This window comes from Chlorocebus sabaeus, chromosome 10, assembly GCF_047675955.1.
Source record: "Chlorocebus sabaeus isolate Y175 chromosome 10, mChlSab1.0.hap1, whole genome shotgun sequence".
In the NCBI taxonomy this organism is placed as follows: Eukaryota; Metazoa; Chordata; class Mammalia; order Primates; family Cercopithecidae; genus Chlorocebus; species Chlorocebus sabaeus.
In genome coordinates, this window is record NC_132913.1 from 106509661 (window position 1) to 106530521 (window position 20861).

A 20861-nucleotide genomic window follows, 5' to 3' on the forward strand; every position below is an offset into this window, starting at 1 on the left:
CTCCTCCCAGCCTGGGTCAGAGGGACCACAGCCAACTTTGTGTCACTGGCACCTGCTAAGCACTTTTCCCCACCTAGCAGCCCTGTGAGGTAGGTGCCTCCTGTGGCCCCTTTTAACCGATGAGGAAGCTGAGGCTCAGAGGTGGGGTCTCGCTATGTTGCCCAGGCTAGAGGGCAGTGGCTCTTCACAGTTGTGATCATAGTGCACTGTAGCATGGAACTCCTGGGCTCAAGCAATACTCCCACCTCAGCTTCTTGAACAGCTGGGACTACAGTCACATGCCAATGTGCCCAGCAGGTTAACTGATCTTAACCAGTACCTCCTCTCACCTCCCCTGGCCCCAGTCCCAGCTCAAGCCCAAGTACCGAGTGGGTGGTTGTCAACGGCCTCAGGGCTGCCCTGCTCCAGGTAGAGGCGGTAATAGAGGGTGCAGTTGCCGTCATTCAGGAGGACAAGGAACCTGGACTGCTTGCTGTTCACCAGCACATTCCCGAAGGCCAGCTGCTTTTCCTTTGCCTGGAGGCCACAGTCAGCCAGCCGCAAGTGGGGGCTCCTCTAGGCCCACAGCCCCACTCTCCCAGCCCCATTTTCAGAGCATCCCCCCAAGGAAGAGCAAGTTTGGGGTGTCCAGGGCAGAGGGCTCCTATGCCCTGCCCTCTTGAGGTGAGGTTCCCTGGGGCCTTCCCTCCCACATGTCCGGGCCCCTCCCCCAGCCCCCTCCTGCCAGAGCCCTCCCACTCACTGAGAGGCTGCTGGTGAGCCCCACGCCCACCAGCCGGAGCATGTAGTGGGTGGTGGCAGCGGGGTTGGTGTTTGGCGACAGGCCAGCTTCCCAGACCCACATCCCTACTTGGAATAGGTACTTGGTCTCCTCCAAAGGGCTGAAGGTCCACGTCAGCGTCTGGGGTCACAGAAAGGATCCCTGCAGTGGCCTGCGGAAGCCCCTCCACGGGTACCCAGCCATCCAAGGCCCCACTGCAGGGCATCATGCTATTGACAGCCCTTTCTCAGAATCTACCCTGTGCCAGGCATTGTACACAGCACATGCATGGAGTCTCCCCAAGCCCTCGATCCTATATCCCCACGGGGTCAGTAGCATTATTTCCATGCCTCATTTTCTGATGAGAAACTGGAGGTTCAGCGAAGTGGGGTCCCTTGCCCAGGGTCAGACAGTAGTGAAGGTGGGAGCAGGGTGTCAACACTCCAGGCCAACTCCACAGGCTATGAGGCCTCTTGTCCCCGCAAGGGACTGTCCCCCAGGCTCTTACAGATGCCTGTGCTGGTGCTTCTTGTCCCAAGTTTGGCCTCCCCAGCCCATCTGTAAGGCTCTAGACTAAGGACAGGAATCTGCTATTTTGAATCCCAGCCAGCACCCCTGCTATGACTACAGTCCCCTTCCTCACCCTCACTGGTGGCTGGCCATTTGGACCCAAATCCAGCTGCTGCAACCCACCCTCCCAGTGACCTCCCAGCTTTGGGGACCATGGATGGGGAGGTGACATGCCCCTCAGCCCTGGCATCAGAAACACTGGGTCTAGACCCAGCCCTGCATGGCCTAACTTATGCTCTTAGTAAATGGCTGCCCCACCAAGCCTCAATTATCTGTAAAATGGTAGGGGGATGGTGAGAGGAATATTAACACCTCATCACCAGGTGGGGGAGGTTACTGTGGATGGAATAGGGGGTGCAGTTGGCAAGTCTGGGCTATGATAGGCACAAGTAAGAGATGACAGAGGTGAAGGCTGCCATCACTTGGCAGGAGGGGAGTCACTCACAAGTCTCTCGTTGGGCTGGATTAGCCCCCTAGAGGGCTGGACAGCCAGCAGCTTTCGGTGCTGCTCAGAGACCTTCCACTCGAACTGCAGGGGCAGACGCGAGGGGTTGCGGAAGGTGAAGGGGCTGGTGGAGGAGCAGCCCACCCAGGTGGGCTTGAAGTAGAGGCTTTTGTGGGTGTCCAGCTTCAGCTGCAGCGGCTCCTCCCGGCTGTACATGCTCACCTCCTAGAGCCAGAGGAAGGAGGGCAGTGCCCTGACCTCACTCTGCAGTCCCAGCTCCACCCACATGTCCAGGAAGCCATGGCTAGGCAACTTTCCCCCCTTGAAGCAGGCAGTGAAAGGCCCTCTGCCAGCCTGTAGAATGGCAGTTTCTGTCAAAAGCAGAGTCAGTGGTGACTGGCCCAGGAGATAATTCTTGAAAAGAACTCAGGGACTGAGAGAGGATCTATAGACCATTTCATGGGGCCAGACATGGACCCACCACCCCAGAACCTATTGCTGGCCTGGCCCCAAATATCCCTCTACCACCTGCAGGTGTCTTGCCTCCCCCAGATCCTTCCTCTGGGTTCTCTGCACTCTCTTTCTTGGCCTCAGACCCCATGGGGTGGACAGGCAAGGTCCTGAGGGGTGAGAAAGTTGTTCACAGTGTGGTCAAGGGGGTTCCTTCCCTACTATGCTACTTCCTGGAGGGGAAGTGGCTCCCTGGAAATCTTAGGGGCCAACCCCAGAATGTGGCCTTGAAAAGGGTGGTTCAAGATTATGGCCCATTCCCAAGGACCCAGGTCCCCTACCTCTGCCTCCTACCTTGAGATACTGGGGGGAAGCATTGCACTGCAGGTAGAAAGTGTGCTGCTTCCAGGAGATGCCCTTGGGGTAGGTGCAGATGAGGAAGATCTGGTGGGCCCCGGGTGCCACAAGGCCCGAGGTGGGCCGAAGGATGACATCTGAGCCTCTCTGGGGGGCCAGGCTAAAGGTCAGCAGCATGCAGTCTTTGTTGACCAGGAGCAGGCTGCGGTAGGTGGGCTCACCGGAGGACACTGCTGGAAACAGCTGAGGGTGGGAGAGGAGGAAAGCGGCCCCTGCTCAGAGTCCCACCCTGTGACACAGGGCCGAATGGGGGCTTGGGAGGAGTTGTCTCCAAGGAAATCCGAGGTGCTGCCCTGCAGCCCAGTCAACGCCCTGGGAACAGGGAATTGAAGGAGGCCATGAGCTGACACCAAAGAATGCTTTTGTTCTCCAGAGACCTCCAGACAAGGAGACAGGGGGCCACAGGCCCCTGGGAAACTCAGGCCTCCAAGGCCACTCCTCAAGGATAAAGTAGAAATTGTTTCATTTTAGGGTGTCTTTGCGTCACCCTTTGGATAACTCATTTTCAGGGAGCCTGGTCCAGAAGCTCTTGGACTGCAGTAACTAACCCCTTCGGGCCGGGTGCGGTGGCTCATGCCTGTAATCCCTGCACTTTAGGAGGCTGAGGCGGGTGGATCACTTGAAGCAGGAGTTCAAGACCAGCCAGGTCAACATGGTGAGCCCCATCTCTACTAAAATTACAAAAGTTAGCCAGTTGTAGTAGCATGCATCTATAATCTCAGCTACATGGGAAGCTGAGGCCACAGAATCGCTCAAACCCAGGAGGCAGAGGTTGCAGTGAGCCAAGATCGAACCACTGCACTCCAGCCTGGGTGACAGAGCAAAATTCTATATCAGCAAATACAAAATAAAAAAGCAAGTAACCCCTTCTAGATGATTCTCACGCAGGTAACTGATGGAAACCAGCCCGGACAATCTCAGCTCCCAACACTCTTCAGGCATCCAGGGTGTGGCCAGCACCAGCTGAGAGCTGAGCAGGCTGCAAAACACAAAACCTGCAATTCCTGACCAGAGGTCCCCATCCAGCTGGGGTGACAGTGCCTGTGTGTGAGCCAGTGAGGGAGTGACACCAGATCTGCTGGGCTGCATAAAGTCCACAACCCACCAGGAGGAACTGCCAAGGGAAGGGGGCTGAGGGAGGTATTGAGGGGGACTCTGTGAGGCAGGAAGGCCTTTGGGAAGCAGCGGCCTCCAAGCTGAATCCTGGGGTGGCATAGGTTCGGGATAGGAGGGCAGAAGTGTAGGTGGTGAGGGGAGCAGAATCAACCCAAAGCACATTGTCCCAAAGTGGTACTTTTCCAGCAACCAGATGTCTAATGCAAAACCTCCAGGCGATGGAGACTGGAGGAGACATCGAAGGCGAAACTGGATTGGAAGCCCAAGGTCTGGCCCCAGGCTCTGTGCTTTTCAGCCCTATGTCCTCTTGCTTGTCAGGTCAGGGCTTCTAAGGGCCTTGGGGTGGCCTGGGAATTATGATCTCCTGAGGATGGGGCTGGCTGTCACTCTCATAGGGAAGGGTGCTTCCCAAAGGCAGGGGCTGCTGGTGTGGCTGTCTCATCCCTGGGCCCGAACCCAGGACTTGGGGCACCCAGGCATTCAGTAAACAGGACACAAACAAATGCAGGAGCTGGAGGGTTTTGAACCTGAGAGTCACAGGAGCCAGTGAGTATTTCCAATGGAGCAGCAAGGGGCCAGCTGTCCAGGCCCCAGACTCTCCCCAGTCCCAGTGTCAGGGCCCAGGAGCAAGTCCTCAACTGGCCCAGATCCCCAGAATTGGCACAGCGGAGGTGGGAACAGCCAGGGAGGGTGCAAAGATGTGTTTCTGAGGCCATCAGAGAAGGGGAGAGGGATCTGCAGGCCAAGGTAGAATCTAGGGCTTTTCTGTCTCCCTCCCACTGTTGTTGGGGCCACACTCACCTTGGGGACATCTAGGGAATACTGGGGGATGTGGTGCTCAAAGCCAGAGAAATAGCTGTGGCCTTGCGCCCGCACCGTCAGGCACCAGGATGGGCACATGGTACAGTCCTCCTCAATATTACTGTAGTTCTGCAGGACCTGCAGGGGGGCCAGACCCACGGAAAAGCTCAGAGTCCTGTGTCTGCCCTGTGGGGTGCCCCACCTTGCCCCTCCCTACCCTTGTGCTGCTGGAGTCCTACACTGGACACAGACAGGAGGGCCTCCCTGGGAAGACAGTGCAGAGAACAAGCATCCCAACCAAGCCCCTCCCGCAGGGAGCTAGGCCCTGCGTCCGTACAGCAACGCTCTCTTTAGTCCTCACAACCCAGGAGGAGGGTGGGGCTGGGATGTGAAAGCACCATTCATTCTGTAGGAATGAGCCTAGAGAAGCGCTGGCCAATAGAAATATCATGTGAGCCACAAATGCCAGCCGCAAATGTCATTTTAAATGTTCCAGTAGCCACATTAAAAAAGTAAAACACATGAAGTTAATGTTAATAGTATATTTTATTTAACCCAATAGATCTAAAATCTTATCGCTTTAACATATAACCAATATAAAATTAGTAATGAGATATTTTACATTCTTTTGATCCTGTCTTTGAAATCCAGTGTGCATTTTACACTCACAGCACTTCTCAATTGGGACCAGCCACATATTAAGAGCTCAGTAGCTACGTGTGGCTGACAGTGGCTGTACTGGACTGTGCAGGTCTACAGCCTGTAACCTAAATATCTGATAGGCTCAGCCTCAGCAGAGCCAGGCGTCTACAACCTTGTTCCTACAAACCTCCACGTCACCCCACTGCCAAGGCATTAGGATGGGGGCAACTAAAGCCTCCACTTTGGAAAGCCTCCTCAAAAGATCGGATGTGGTCTTAAGTTTAGAGATGACAAGATCAGGACTCAGAGACATTAAGGAACTTGCCCAAGGTCACACAGCTGGTAAGTGACCCTGATCTTGCCTCACAGCCCCACTCTTCTCTGGGCCCCAACACCTTGGCCACTGGGCAAGGGCAGTGGGGTGAGCAGAGCCAATAAGAAAGGGACAGGCAGGACTAACGGATGAGGAGAGAGCACCATGCATCTGGGGCCAGAACAGCAGGGCTGGGGACAGCCAGCACTCAGAGTTCCCTGACCCAGGGAAGCTGAGCTAGAAGCCCCTCCCATCACAATCATCTGGTGCTGCTGACTTTGTCTCCAGGGCCAGGTTTCTGCCCACTCAAAGCTCCTTTAGAGGGACCACTTCTTAATTCAAGTACTAGTAGAGAAGCCAGGAGGCCTCCTAGCCAGGAACCCCAGGGAGTGTCCCCCTGTGCACCCAGTTTTCCCAAACAGCTCGATCTCAGCTGAATCCTCCCTTGGAGGGGAGGGGAGACTTACATAAGAATGAGAAAATCAGATGGACCTAGCTGGGCCAGGAGCTTTGGAGGAGACAAACTCATAGGGGCTGCTGTCCAGCCAACAGAAAGCCTAGCACGCAGAGGATGGAGCCCGAAGCTGCCCTCGGTCACCCCCTGCCACCCCACCCAGCCGTTCAGGCTCCCAGCAGAGACCCCGCATTCCTCCCTCTCATTGTGTGCACACACCTTATAGATGGCAAAGGCTTCGAGCTCCACCGCGTAAAGGCAGTTGGGGTGAGGCGGCTGGAAGTGCAGGCGCATGGCCATGGACTTGAGAGGGGGCACGTCACAGGTCTCTGGGGTCACCCAGAAGGGGCAGTCAGACCTCCGTGTCCAGACCACCATGATCTTGCCCTTGGTGTGGTTCATCAGGCACAGGGGTATAGGGTTGGGGGCCTCAGGCCCTGGGCAGGCACCAAAGTCTACCTCGACAGGCTCTATACTGACGGGTGGGGGGAAGATGGTCATGTCGCTGGTGCCGTCGAAGAAGAACTCGGTCATGGGGGGGATATAAGGGTACTGCGGGGCCGGCATGTCCTCCAGATCCTGCATGGGGAAAGAGGTGGACAGGGCCCAACTGCCATTCCTCTTGCTGTGGCCCCTCCTGGACACACTTCTGTCTAGGAAAGGCTGCACCAGTCACCCCGACTACTAATGGTGCCCGTGGGACCCTGGGGGCACGGATTGCCCAAGAATCACTAGGGAAGGGATATGCAGCTGGGGAGGGCATGTACCTGGATGGGAATCATGAGGGCCCCGTTCTGGTCCTGCACCAGCTTCTTCTCCTTCAACATGGCATCCAGGATGTCAGGGGGGTAGAGCGTCAGGCCCCGGGCCAGGTGTATACGGTACCAGGTGAGGTGCTGAGGCTTCAGGATGGCTGGCTTGGTGCTGTCCGAGTGGCAGGTCCCCATCAGGTCCAGGAACAGTGGGTCCTGTGACATTTGTCTGTGCGTGATGGGGCATGGGAGGGGTGGTGGGGCAAGGGGGTTGCTGGGGGGTTGAACTGAGGACAGAAGCTGGGCAGACAGGGTAACAGGCAGTGGGGCAGAAGCTCCAGGTGGCCAGTGAGCGAGCACTTAGCAGTGGTCTGGCTCAGCCAGGACACAGCAGGAGTCCAGGGAAGGTCAGGAGAGAGCACCCCTGTCCTTATGACACTCAGCCATTGCCCACCCTCCCCCTCTGCCATGGCCCCTGGGCATTCTCCCACCCACCCTACTGCCAGCCCAGAGGCCTGCCAAACTAGAATTCCGGCCCTCCCAAGGGAGGAGAAAATGCGGCCTCGTCAGGCCTCCCTCTGGGCTTCTGTTCTTTCCTCCATTCCCAAGGCCTCCCCTAGCCCATACTAAACTGTCACGAGAATTAGAGAAAGGCACCCATTCCTCCAGATACACAGACACAGCCTGAGCCTGGGCACTAGCTCAGGGGGGGATTATGGGTTACATTTCAGCCTTGTTTGCCATCTTGGCCAGGCCCTGCTGGTCAGGGCACAGTGTGTCTGATCATGCCCAGGGGCCTAGGGTTGGGGTCTAACTTGAAAGCTCTCTGCCCTATGCATGCTATGTGGGGTGGCTCCAGGGAAGAATTAGTCTATGAAGTCATGGAAGGCCAAGAAAAGGCAAAGCCTGCAGGGCTCGGCGGGAGAGTGGGGGGCCGCAGGTCCAAACCGCCCTCTCCCAGCCCATGAGCACTGCAGCGGCAAAGCACCTGGCCTGGTAGCAGGGCAAGACTAGCACAGAGTGATCTCCCCTGTGCCCAGGCCGCACACTGGCTCCAAAAGCTAGGGCTGGGACCCAGGAGTGGGAGACGACCAGGCAGACAGCTCTAGAAGTTCCAGAATACAGGGGAGTGCCCACCAAGCCTTGTCACCATCACTGGGCCCCAGGGGAGCCCCTCCTCCCTCAGCCTCATGCCCTCCCCACGACTCACCTGGTGGTGGATGAGACAGGCCACACGCCGAAAGCAGATGATGGGGTGAGTGGGCTGGAAGGCACAGCGCAGGGTCATGCGGGCCTTGCCCACCAGGGTCCCGAAGGCAGGCCTGATGCTAAAGACACTCTCCAGGCAGTCGATGGCAAACTGGAAGTAGGCCGTGCAGTCCGACTGGTTCTCAATCCACAGAGGCTGCTCAGAGCGCTCCCCAAGGTTGACGCAGCTGAAGTTGACAGAGTAGTGCTGCAGGGACACAGCAGGGCCTGGACACAGGAGATGAGGTATCAGCTTCCCCAAGAATATCTTAGACAAGGTCCCACTGAAAGGAGGTGGTACTCTCAGGGCCAGGCTACAGAGGCCCAGAGCCCTGGCAGCCCGAGCAGAACTCCAGCATCACTGGGTGCCCGTGGGACTGGAATCTCCAGGTAGTCACAAATGATTCCCCACGGGGCCACCAGAGGGCAGCAGACACCCAGGCTGAGGCAAGGTGGCCCTGGTTCTTAGGAGCAGGGAAGGAGCTCTTCAGAATCCTCAGCATGGGCTGCTCCTGTCCCCAGGGGAGACCGCTGGGGTCACCAGTACCTCTACAGAAACCAACGACTTTGAGCAGGGTCTTGGAGGCACAGCCAGAAGGCATGATGGAGAAGTAGTCCACAGTCTTGGTGTCCAGAGTCTTGGGGTGGAAGAACACTGACACGCATTTCTTTTCTCCCGGGAGCACGACGCCACGGGCCATGGGGCATGAGAAGGCCTGGTCTTCAGCCAGTTCTTCTGGGGAAATTTCAATCCTGAAGGGGGCATTTACCTGTAGGGCCAGGTAGAAGGACAAGGGGTCAGGTCGCGGAGTGGAGCACTGTACAATGCGACAGTCTATGCATTGTACTGGCGTGCCCAGCCAAAGGGGTAGGAGCAGCTGGCATCCACCCTGTGCCTCACTAGCCAGACTGCCTCCACATTCTGGAGAGAAGGAGCCGAGTCATGTGCCCTGCGCTGGACCTGCCTTTTAATTCTCCCCAAGGTACTATCACAGCTAACTGTGGTCCCGGGGTCAGGACAGTCTTAGGGCTGCTCGTGGCTCTGGCTGGGGTATACCCCAGCTCAGCCCCCAGCTGAGGAGAAGGACACACCTATTGACAGCTGACATGGGTTATATGAGGCTTGGGGCCAAAGGTGTAGAAAGAAAGGGGGGCATTCAGTAAGGTGGTGATTTTAGGAGACTCCAGTCCTGGAGGCCATGAGTCCTGCCACCCCTCCCGCCTGGTGCCTACCACCGACGGGTTGTGTAGCCTGATCTGCCTCTCCGAGGTGCAGCCCACAGCAACAGAGCCGAAGTACAACAGCTTCTGGAAGCCCTCGGCATCCTGGTCCTCCAGGCACTTGTGCTTTATGCTCACCAGCAGCTGGGCACACTTCGCTGGGTCAGAGATGGGGGAGTCTTGGGGGAAACCGCCAGGGCCTCTGTGGCCCCAGCTGAACAGCCCCTCGAAGAAGGCAGATAGCCCCAGGGAAAATTTAGTCTGTAGCATCATGGAAGACAAAGGCAAAGCCTTCGGGGCTGGGGGGAGGGCAGGAGGCCGGTGGAGGCCCTGTGGAGGGCAGGCCAGATGGGAGGTGGGGGACACTGAGGCCTGGAGGCCCCAGAAGGTGCAGCAGGGGCCAGTCTGGGGATGGTGGGAGGTCGGGCCTCACCCACAGCCTGCAACTGGATGCTGCTCCTCTGTCGGCTGCCCGCCCCATACCAGCATGTGGCCTGCACCTCGTGGATGACGGCTGTAAGGGGCTGAAAGGTCACCTTGATCTGAGAGGCCTGGCCTGGCTCCAGGAGTCCCATGGTTGGCAGTATCTGGAATGGGCTGGAGAACTCCCAGGTGAAGAAGGTGGGCAGGTCCCTGAGGGTGGGGGGCAGGTCAGGGCACTGGGCTTCTGGCCACTGCTCCTGCAGTAACAAGTCAGGGATGCTGGGCAGAACCTCAGACTACCCTACCCCCACAAGGGTATGCCTGTCTCTCCTGCTTCCAGACACCCTCCTCACAGCTCTTGCTCTCCCCGCCTGCACTTCAGCCTCTTCCTCACCCCACATTATCCAGGCAGAACCAGGCCTCGGTCGTGTCCCCCACAGCACACATGGGCAGCTGCAGGGATGGCGGGCAGATCAGTCTGTGGCAGGGCAGGGTGGCCCGCAGGCCCACACAGAACATCCCCTCCGCTTTCTCAAACCACAGCTGGTCCACGTACTCCTTCTGTAGTGTGAGGCGGGGCAGAGGCAGTCACCCATCAGTGGCACTCAGGGACTGCACATCCAGCCCACCCTCAGCCACCCCCAACACAACCACTGAGGGAAGGGCTGGGCCGTGGTCCCCACGTCAGACTCTGAGGGGAGCTGGGCATCTATGTTGTCTTGGTCTCAAAGATTAGAGTCTCTTTTGTAGAAAAAGTATTTTGAGGAAATGTGTGTGGGGGGTGGCAGGAAGAGGCCAAGGAATGTAGAAGGGGTTTCTTTTTTGGGGGGGGGTCTCACTCTGTCACCCAGGCTGGAGTGCAATGGTGAGATCTCAGCTCACTGCAACAGCCGCCTCCTGGTTCAGGTGATTCTCCTGCCTCAGCCTACCAAGTAGCTGGGACTACAGGCATGCGCCACCACACCCGGCTAACTTTTGTATTTTTTAGTAGAGATGGGGTTTTGCCATGTTGGCCAAGCTGGTCTCAAACTCCTGGCCTCAAGTGACCTGCCTGCCTCGGCCTCCCAAAGTGCTGGGATTACAGAAATGAGTCACCATCCCCGGCCACGGAATGTAGGGCTTTCTGATGGTCAATATAATATTGCAGCCTCTACCCCCAGCATCCCCTGGGGAGCACCCTCTGTCTAATGAGATGAGGGGCCAAGCCCTTGACAGGGCCTCCCAAGCTGGATTGCTGCTGGAGTGGGCAGCATGTGTGTGTGTGTGTGTGTGTGTGTGTGTGTGTGTGTGGCGGGGCGGGGGGGGGGGGGGTGCTCCTAGTTGCTCTGTCCTGCTTTCTGTTCTGAGGTCACTGTTCCCAGGTGCCTCCCTGCCCTCACTCACTGTGGCAGACCTTACCGCCTCCAGAGGCCGGAAGACAATGGGGAGCGTGAGGGTTATGCCTGGGCTCAGGAAGATGGGCTGAGGGATGACTGTGAAGAAGAACTTGGTCTTGGGGGGCCTGTAGGAGAGAGCCAGGAGGTGAGCACCTCAGATCAGGGCTCAGAACAACTGGAAGAGGCAGGAAATGAGGGAAGCCCTGCAGCCAAGGGAGCTTGAGTCCTTGGGTCCACAGAGAAAGAGATCAAGAGATGAGCACATGGAGGTGGAAACTCAGGGGTTTGGTTACGAGAGGACCCGTTCTCCTCCTCCCGCTCCTATTCTCAGAGATCTTCACTCTGAACAAAAAAGGGAGTAGTGTTTGTACCTCTGATGAGTAGGGAGGCCTGAAAGGGACAGGGACAGGGAAGGGTTGCCCAGATTTTAAAGAGTCCCCAAGCACTGAGGCAGGGGAACCAAAGCTGAGGAGGGTGGGACCGGGGATGCCTTTCCAGAGACCTCAGCAGAGCTGTAGCATCCCACAGTGGGTCAGAACCACAGCTGCTGCAGACTTTCAAAACATTAATAAGACGATGACATTGTCAGCAACTTTACATCAACAAATGTTTAAATTTAGATGAAAAAAATTGCTATAAAAATATAATTTATCAAAACTGACCCAATAATTGTATAATAAATATTATGGCTGCTCTGCCTAAAAACACCAAAACATGGAATGGGTGGTCAAAAACCTTTCCACAGGCCAGGCACAGTGCCTCACATCTGGAATCCCAGCACTTTGAGAGGCTAAGGCGTGAGTATCATTTGAGCCCAGGTGTTCGAGACCACCCTGGGCAACATGGCAAGATACTGTTTATATAAAAAAAAAGTTTCTTTTAATTAGCCAGGCATAGTGGTGCATGCCTACAGTCCGAGCTACCTGAGAGGCTGAGGTAGGAGGATTGCTTGAGCCCAGGAGGTCATGGCTACAGTGAGCCATGTTAATGCACTATACTCCAGCCTGGGCAATAGAGCGAGACCCTGTCTCAAAAAAACAAGAAAGAAAGAGAGAGAGGAAGAAAAGAAAGAAAAGAAAAAAAGAAAGAAGAAATTAGATAAACTTTAATGTGTGTTTATGAGAAAACCTCTCAGCAAAGCAGGAATAGAAGAATAGTCCCATAATCTGACAATGTATACACTTTTACAGAAATCCTACAGGAAATCAATCCTACCAGACAGCTTAATGGTGAAACATTGCAGTCCTTTACTCTGAGATGATAAACAAAACAAAGATGGCTCTATAACCACTTCTGTTCAACACACAGTAAGGAAAGACAAAAAGTATAAGGACTAGAAAGAAAAAAATAACGTCATTTTCCATTTAAAATACAAATGTGTGCATGAAAAAACAAGAATACTAACAAATAAATTATTAGAATTAATAAGAGGATTTGCCAAGACACTGAACACAATACCTATATAAAAATGACATTTTTAAAACTAGCGACAGAAATGAAACAACTAAAAAATATGTCATATATAACAACAGCAAAAATATAAAATACTTATGAATAAATCTAACTAAAGATGTGCTAAATGTCTATGGAGAAAACTTTACACTTTATTGAGAGACATGAAAAATAACCTAATGAATATAGAGATAGCCCGTGTTCATGGATTAAAAGACTCAATATTGTAATGATATCATTTCTCCCCATATTCATCTATAGGTCCAATTAAATCCCAATCAAAATCTCCAGAAGAGTTTTATGTGCATGTATGATAAGCTGATTTGAATATTTATATAAAAGATCAAAAGAAGGGCCAAGAATAGCTAAGACAATCTTGAAGAAGAATTAAGGCCAGGCGCGGTGGCTCACACCTCTAATCCCAGCACTTTGGGAGGCCGAGGAGGGTGGATCACGAGGTCAGGAGATCGAGATCATCCTGGCTAACACGGTGAAACCCCGTCTCTACTAAAAATGCAAAAAATTAGCTGGGCGTGGTGGTGGGCGCCTGTAGTCCCAGCTACTTGGGAGGCTGAGGCAGGAGAATGGCGTGAACCCTGGAGACGGAGCTTGCAGTGAGCTGAGATAGCGCCACTGCACTCCAGCCTGGGTGACAGAGCATGACTCTGTCTCAAAAAAAAAAAAAAAAAAAGGAAGAAGAATTAAGTAGGAGGACTTATACAACCAGATATCAAAATTTACTATTCATAAAAATCAATTCCATATAGATAAAAGACAAATATTAAAAGGCAAAAATACAAAGTCTTTAGAAGATACTAGAGGAAAATATCTTAATGACCTCGGGGTAGAAAAGGACTTCTTAGGAAAAGCATAAAAAAGCACCAATCATAAAAGAAAAAGACTGATAAAGTTGATACCTTTAAAATTCAGAACTTTTATTCTTCAAAAGACACAATAAAGAGAGTAAAGACAAATCATAAAATGAGAGAAGATATCCACAACGCATAACTGGCAAAGGGTTTTTAATTGGGATAAGAACTTATACCAAAAAGAAGAAAGAAAAGATAATGTAATAGAAAAATGGCCACAGACTTGATCATAAATTTCACACATGAAGAAATGCAAAGGGTCAATAACCTACAAAAAGACACTCATCCTCATTCATCAGTAATCAGGGAAATGCACATTAAAACCACAAGTTACCATTACTGGCAAAAATTTTAAATTCTGACAATAGCAGTTATTGGTAAGGATGTGGAGGAATGGGAACTCTCTAACGCTGCTGGTGGGCGTCTAAAGAAATCTGTGCACTTTGGGAAACAATTTGGTTTATCTACAGAAAGTGAACAGGTACATGGCCTAAGCCTTAGCAATTCTACTCCTGCGTCTATTCCCCAGAAAAGACAGAAGGTGGAGCAAGGTGGCAGAATAGATGGCTCCATCCCGCAAGGACACTAATTTAACAACTACACAGAAAAACAAACAAGCAAACAAAAAACCACTTTCATAAGACCCCAAAATCATGTGAGCCTTCATAGTACCCGGTATTCCCCAGAAAAACTCTTGTACTTATGTAACTGGACACATATACACGAATGTTGGTAACAGTCCCAAACTAGAAACAGTCCAAACTCGCTTCATTCTGGATGAATGCATTATGGTACAGGCACACATTGGGACACTATACCACAATGAAAAAGAATAGACTATAGCTGCACAATTATTCATACTGCACATGTGTTAAACACTCACTGGCTTTTATATGGGATGTTGAAGGTTTTTTGTTTGTTTTGTTTTGTTTTGAAGAGAGCCTGCTTTCAGGGCTCAATGCTCTGGCACTGGGTCCTTGATCCCTTATACTGGTACCTGTACTTCATCTTCTGGAGTTTCAAGGATCGATTTTTCAGAACCAGACTCCTTGTGGTCTCCTTTCCTAGCTCCCAGCCTTTCCAGTGCAGCTCCTCGGCCACCTCAATGCCCCAGATGACCCTCTTCTTCACTCTCTCCTGCTTCTTTGGGGAGTGCATCTGAGTGTCCACGGAGCTTGCAGGCTGTTCGGGTGGCAGGGAGAAGGGGGAGCAGAAAGGATGTATCAGCAAGGTAGGATGCCAAGATCCAGAGAACAGGTGAAGGTCTTCCTCCTCCACCACCAAGAAAATAAAGGACAAGACAGAAAAACAATGATTGACACCACCCCTCACCCCTGGGGGATGGTCTGGAGACAGATAGTGAGAGGCAGGTAGGCCCTGAAGTCAGATATCACCTCTTCCAAGACCGGAACTGTTTTGCAACTAGAGCCCCTGCCCCTGAAGCCTTCCCTGGGCAGCCCCATCAGCCACTCTGTGCAAGCACACAAATGCAGGCTTCTGTTCTGTTCTTCAGTGCGCCCTCAGATACCACCCCATTAGGTACCTCCTCCCCTCTTCTTTCTCCCAGCCCTGCCCCTTGCTACAGACGCCTCTCCTAGCTAGAGCAGTCTATCCCAGGCCCTTTTCCAGACCACAGTTCCCTCTGCACCATTCCCTCTCCCATTCCTCAATTGGCTGGTGGGGCAGAGGAGGAGTCAATTTGTCTGCTGTTCACCTCACCCATTCCTGACTTCTGAGGCCACTCTAAGGGCTGCTCCTGGTGATTGACGCTAGCACTGCCATGTGCAGCATTTCCATCTGTAATGGAAAATCTTTCCATAGGCTTATCCATCACCCCTTTCTAGATGAAGAAGGAGGGGGCATGGAAACCCTCCCTGGGGTGGTAAGGTGGAGGGAGGATGAACTGGTTGCCTTTTCCTACCACGGTCATTGCCATGAGCACTCAACTCATTGGCATTATATATATGTGTGTGTGTGTGTGTATTTTATACTATATATGTGTATATATATATTTTATACTATGTGTGTGTGTGTGTGTGTATGTGTATATATATATATGTATTTTTTTTTTTTTTTTTTTGTAAAGTCTCGCTCTGTCGCCCAGGCTGGAGTATAATGGCACAATCTCAGCTCACTGCAACCTCTGCCTCCTAGGTTCAAGCAATTTTCTCACCTTAGCTTCCTAAGTAGCTGGGATTACAGGCACTCACCATCATGCCCGGCTGATTTTTCTATTTTTGTAGAGACAGGGTTTCACCATGTTGGTCAGGCTGGTCTTGAACTCCTGACCTCAGGTAATCTACCCACCTTGGCTTCCCAAAGTGCTGGGATTACAGGCATGAGCCACCATGCCTGGCCACCATTTTTAAAATCTTTGACCAAGTATTGCTTTTATATTGTTGCATAATATAAGGATATAGTCATCCATTCAACAGATATTTTTTGAGTACCTATAATGCACCGGACACTGTGCTAGCTATGGGACTACAATGATGAACAGGACCAACAAATCCCTTTTCTCTTGGAGCTTACATTCTCAGTTTCAATATTTACTGAGTGTGTCTGATGGCCAACATACTATTTTCTTTCCTGAGTCACCTATGGAAGAAAGGTGACATGGATTATGGGAGGTAATTTACCATAAATATCAGTTGGTGCATCAGCCAATGTCCAGGTAAGAAAACAAAAGCCACTCTGAATGTTTAAAACAGGGAATTTACTGTGGCCAGGCGCAATGGCTCACGCCTATAATCCCAGCACTTTGGGAGGTCGAGGTGGGTAGATCACAAGGTCAGGAGTTCAACACCAGCCTGGCCAACATAGTGAAACCCCTGTCTCTACTAAAAATACAAAAAATTAGACGGGTATGGTGGCAGGAACCTGTAATCCCAGCTACCCGGGAGGCTGAGGCAGCAGAACCGCTTAAACCTAGGAAGAAGAAGTTGCAGTGAGCCGAGATTGTGCCATCGCACTCCAGCCCAGGTGACAGGGCAAGACTCTGTCTAGAAAAAAGAAAAAACAAACAAACAACAACAACAACAAAAACCAGGGAATTTACTGCATAACCATGGGTAGTGAAGGAACCTGGGAGTTGGCAACATCAAGAAGCTGCCACCACACCTAGGTGAGAAGTGGTGGGGTCAATACAGCCTTGAGGCCTGTCTGGTGGGAACTGGAGCCACAGGGGAAATGCAGCTGCTGACAGAGACACCGTGAACAGCAGAGAGAGGAAGAGAAATGCCCCGGCTTCTCCCTTCCTCCCACTTTCCAATCTCCTACTAGCTCAAAGCAGAGCAGGGAAGGGCAGTGAGTGAATCCAAGGGCAAACAGGCCCGGAATGGCACAGAGGAGAGAGATGTCTTCTAAAACATGACCCTCCATTCACAGGGAGGCAAGGGCAGCACATCTAAGGAGCTAGGCACTGTATACCACACCACACGGACACACACTGTATCATACACAAAGCCATACCCATAGTCACACCCCTGGACAGCTGCATCATCACATAGAGAGAACTACAAAGAGTTGCAAAAAGTAAACAGCATCCATACATTATTGGTCAAACACAAAGTCCTAGGGGTCAAGGCCAGAAGAACTTTCTGAGGAAAGAGAAATCCTGGCTATCCAACCAGCCTCTGATTCATTCCTCTCTGGCACTCTCCTATCCCATGGCCTCTCGGGCACTCACTGCTCCCAGCACTCCAGTGTGCTTGGTGCTACAATGGTGAACAGGACTGACAAATCCCTTTTCTCTTGGAGCTTACATTCTCAGTTTCAATATTTACTGAGTGTATTCGATGGCCAATGTAATATTTTCTTTCCTGAGTGGAAAAAAGGTGACAAGGAAAGTCTAGACAGGGTCTAGTGCTAAGATGCATAGGGAAGAGTCAGGGCCTCTCAGATTCCCACCCCAGTGCCCTGCCTCCCATGCCCTGCCCTGGCCCTGCTACACCCTGCTCTGCCTGCCCTGGCTGTATCCTTACCCGGGCACTGATGGTGCTGCAGGCACTCATGGCTGCACTGCTGTCATTGATGGCGGGGATGGCCACCGTGCTGGTACTCAGGCAGGATCCGCCAGAGTTCACGGTGTGGTCCCTGCTGTTCCTGGACCTCATGATGGAGCTTGGAGCCTGTGTAAGCATCAGGCCCTTGGGACACAGTCCAAAGGGAGCACTCTGAGTATGGAGCTGGGAAGAGAGCAGAGGGTGGGGGAGACAGGAGTGACATGAGAAAGAGGCTGAGGGAGGAGACTCTCATGGCCATCCTTGTCATGGAGGAAAGGGTCTGCTTTCCAGCTCTGGCAACAGGTGCTAGGTGGCACCATGAGGAATGAGGCTGTACACGAGATCCAGGGCTTTGCCTGGGAGCCTAGGGACTCACCATCAGGAAAGGCACTCCAAAGAGAGACTTGGGAACAAGGCCCACCCCACTATGCCCCTCCATGGCCACTCTTGGCACTGCTCAGCAAGCTCCAGTGGGTGTTACTGAAGTGTGTGCATTACCTTTATCTGGCTTTTACTCTCTGCTTGTTTCCTCTGAACGCTCTTGCCTCTTGTGAGAAGAGGAATAAGGGGGAAAGAAGAGGCAAATGAGACTGACGGATTCTCTACCTTCTGGATTTCCTCCACCAGTCTACAACCTGTTAAGGTAAACATCACTGAAATAGATCAATGAAAGCATAAGTCAATCCATCTCTAGAGCAGCAGGATCCCTGATGACTGTAGCTGAAATCATATGCAAATATATGTGACACATATGTAAAGGATATGCCAGATGCTATGTATGCATACATGTCTGTTTTCCAGGGGGAATGGCCACAGTTTTCACCAAATGCTCAAGAGGATGCTTGACCTCGATCTAAGGGACACAAAGTATCTCAGACTAGCTCTGGCTCCATCACCTTGAATCCCCTCTTCCTTTAGCTGGCTTCCCTTAGCACACACACTCAAGTGTGACTTTGTTACCTCCCTAAGAGGACAGCCATTTTCACACTCACACACCAAGACTAAGCCAGCCCCACTCAAGCACATGTGGAAGTGGTTTGCAGATCCCTATAATGACTTACCACAAATGGTTCATCTCTGATTTCCCTTTACACTTGATACGAAGCCATCATCCATGAAATCACAGAACATGGCACTGCTCCCCAAAATATAATGCAATCCACATGTGTACTTTAAAACATTCTAGTAGCCACATTAAAAAAGTGAAAAGACACAGGTAAAATTAATTATAATGATATATTTTATTTAACCTATATCAAAAATACTACATTGAATATGTAATCGATACGTAAATAATATCAATATTTAAATAATCGATATGTAAATCGATATATAAATCGATATGTAAATAATCAATACATTATTTAGATACTTTACTTTCGTATTTTGTATTAAGTCTTTGAAATCTGGTGTGCATTTTACACTTATAGCACATCTCAATTTGGACTACCCATATTTTAAGTGCTGAATAACTACAAATGGCTATTGGCTACCACATTGGACAGCATCACTTTAATACCTTTTTTGAACATTTGTATATTTTTCAGATTACTCAGTATCCTCCCCCTCTTCTTCAAATAACCATCTCAAAAATAATAATGTCTATTAACATGTACTGAGAACCTACATGGCAGGCAGTGTTGTAAGGTCCTTACAGGGATTTAATTTAATTTATTTATTTATTTATTTATTTGAGACAGAGTCTCACTCTGTTGCCCTTATTTATTTGTTTGTTTATTTATTTATTTGAGACAGAGTCTTACTCTCCTGCCCAGACTGGCAAGATCTCAGCTCACTGCAACCTCCACCTCCCGGGTTCAAGCAATTCTCCCTTACAGGTATTTTAATTCTTACAACAGTTTATGATTATGTGTGACTTACCCATTTATTTGACCTAAAATGATCCTTTTTCAAGTTTGTCATTCAGTTCCTTATTTTAATGTATTCAGATTTAGCAATTTTAAGATCACCCTTTAGGAATTTATACAGTTCCATCAGACACTCTCTTATCCCTCCCCCACCACCCAACACCACCCTTCCAAAGTGGAAGGTTCTGTTGACCCTGGTTTTCCTAATTGGCAACATGTCTAAACCCTCTGGAGGGGACTATCTAGATTCAGTCATTCGTTCATTCACAAAGCACTTGCTGAGTGCCTATTATGTACCAGGTACTGTGCTAGGCATCAGACAAGGCCGGCAAGGCTCCTACCTCCAACAGTGAACTGGATGTTCAGATGAAATCAAAGAAAATGTGAGCTGAGGAGACACGGAGAGAGTCCATTACTTCTCTGCCACGGGATGGTCTTGCAGCCCTGCCCTGACTCATTAATGCCTCTGACCTCAGGGGATTGTACAGACAGCTCCTGCCTCAGAGCTCTGAAAAAGTCTCCACTCAACACATGAAACTATTCCAGAGAGTGCATAGAAGAGATGAGAGATGATGGGGTAGAAAGCTGGTCCAACCCATGTCATAGGGCTAGGGAAGTGGTCCCAGGGCAAGGGAAGCTGGATGCCAGCATCTTCTCAGACTCTACGGAGATAGGCAAATTTCTCCATCTCCTGGAGCCTCAGTCTCCTCGCCTGTAAAATGTGGGTTATCCTGACGATTTCACATAGTTGATGTGCAGCTCGAATGAAACAGGATTTGAAAAAGCACTAAACAAATCTATGTTATAGTAATTAACAACCATAACTTCCTCACTAGCCTGCACTATTCTTCCAAAAGACTCACACATCTGCAGTCGTTGTGAAGAGACTGGGCAAGAGAGGTTTTTTTGTTTTGTTTTGAATTTGTTTTGTTTTAAATTGAAGTTTCCAATTTCAAGAACTTTGAAAATATGTATCATGAGCTTCCTTTATTTGCCTAATTGTTGATCTAAAAATCTCCAAGATGACCACTAGAAAAAGTGGCAGGTCGTCGTATAGAGTCGAGGGAGAAAGAAATAGATGAAACAAAGGGGGACAAAATACACTTAGAGCTGTCTCTCCTTTCTCTTCGGGATCTTTAGTCTGATTGATCTCGCCCAAGACTCAGTCCCATGGGGCTCTCTGAAGAGCATGGAGGGGACCTCTGGCCACGATTTCCCGAAGGATAGGGTCTCCCGGGACAGACAACTTCCCTGGCCACTCGCGCCGCTCCCTAGGACCCTGGGACCCTGGGACCCTGGGACCCTGGGACTAACGCTCAGAACTTACATCGCCGCCATATTGCCGTCTCCATAGACACAGGACGCGCAGGAAACGGCGTCTTCAGATATCCCAGGGCAACGACGGCAGCCCGAATGAGGCAAGATTCGTAGAAGGCGAATGCGCCGCCCAAATTTATTTTCTGTATTCAGTTTTGATTCCCTGATTTTTCCTGCTGGCAGTAACTGTGGGCTTCTACCTGTCGCGACATGGTAATGTAGAGCCCCCTAGTTGTCGTGACGTTCCAGCAATCATGACTTTAATTGACGACCAAATTCGCAGGAAGCTCCTCGGTGGGCTTGGCACTCTGACACGCATAGAGACAGAACCTCATTCTCTGTGATTGCAATTGTTAACTTAAA

General features: G+C 51.2%; 1 protein-coding gene across 1 annotated transcript in view; it reads right to left on the minus strand.

The window, feature by feature from the left end:
- Positions 1-20530, minus strand: part of CFAP65 (cilia and flagella associated protein 65) — a 40021-nt gene extending 19491 nt beyond the window's left edge. Inside the window, exons 1-17 of the mRNA XM_073020081.1 lie at positions 19523-20530; positions 17812-18495; positions 17293-17496; positions 14307-14491; positions 11011-11113; positions 10007-10173; positions 9623-9822; positions 9202-9347; positions 8516-8738; positions 7931-8196; positions 6736-6936; positions 6188-6547; positions 4560-4697; positions 2580-2825; positions 1776-2000; positions 743-901; positions 366-516 (exon numbers count right to left, since the gene is read on the minus strand). Coding sequence (XP_072876182.1) covers positions 366-516; positions 743-901; positions 1776-2000; positions 2580-2825; positions 4560-4697; positions 6188-6547; positions 6736-6936; positions 7931-8196; positions 8516-8738; positions 9202-9347; positions 9623-9822; positions 10007-10173; positions 11011-11113; positions 14307-14491; positions 17293-17496; positions 17812-17964 — 3127 coding nt within the window. The 5' untranslated portion in view covers positions 17965-18495; positions 19523-20530. The remainder of the gene's footprint in view (positions 1-365; positions 517-742; positions 902-1775; positions 2001-2579; positions 2826-4559; positions 4698-6187; positions 6548-6735; positions 6937-7930; positions 8197-8515; positions 8739-9201; positions 9348-9622; positions 9823-10006; positions 10174-11010; positions 11114-14306; positions 14492-17292; positions 17497-17811; positions 18496-19522) is intronic.
- Positions 20531-20861: the final 331 nt, after the last annotated feature.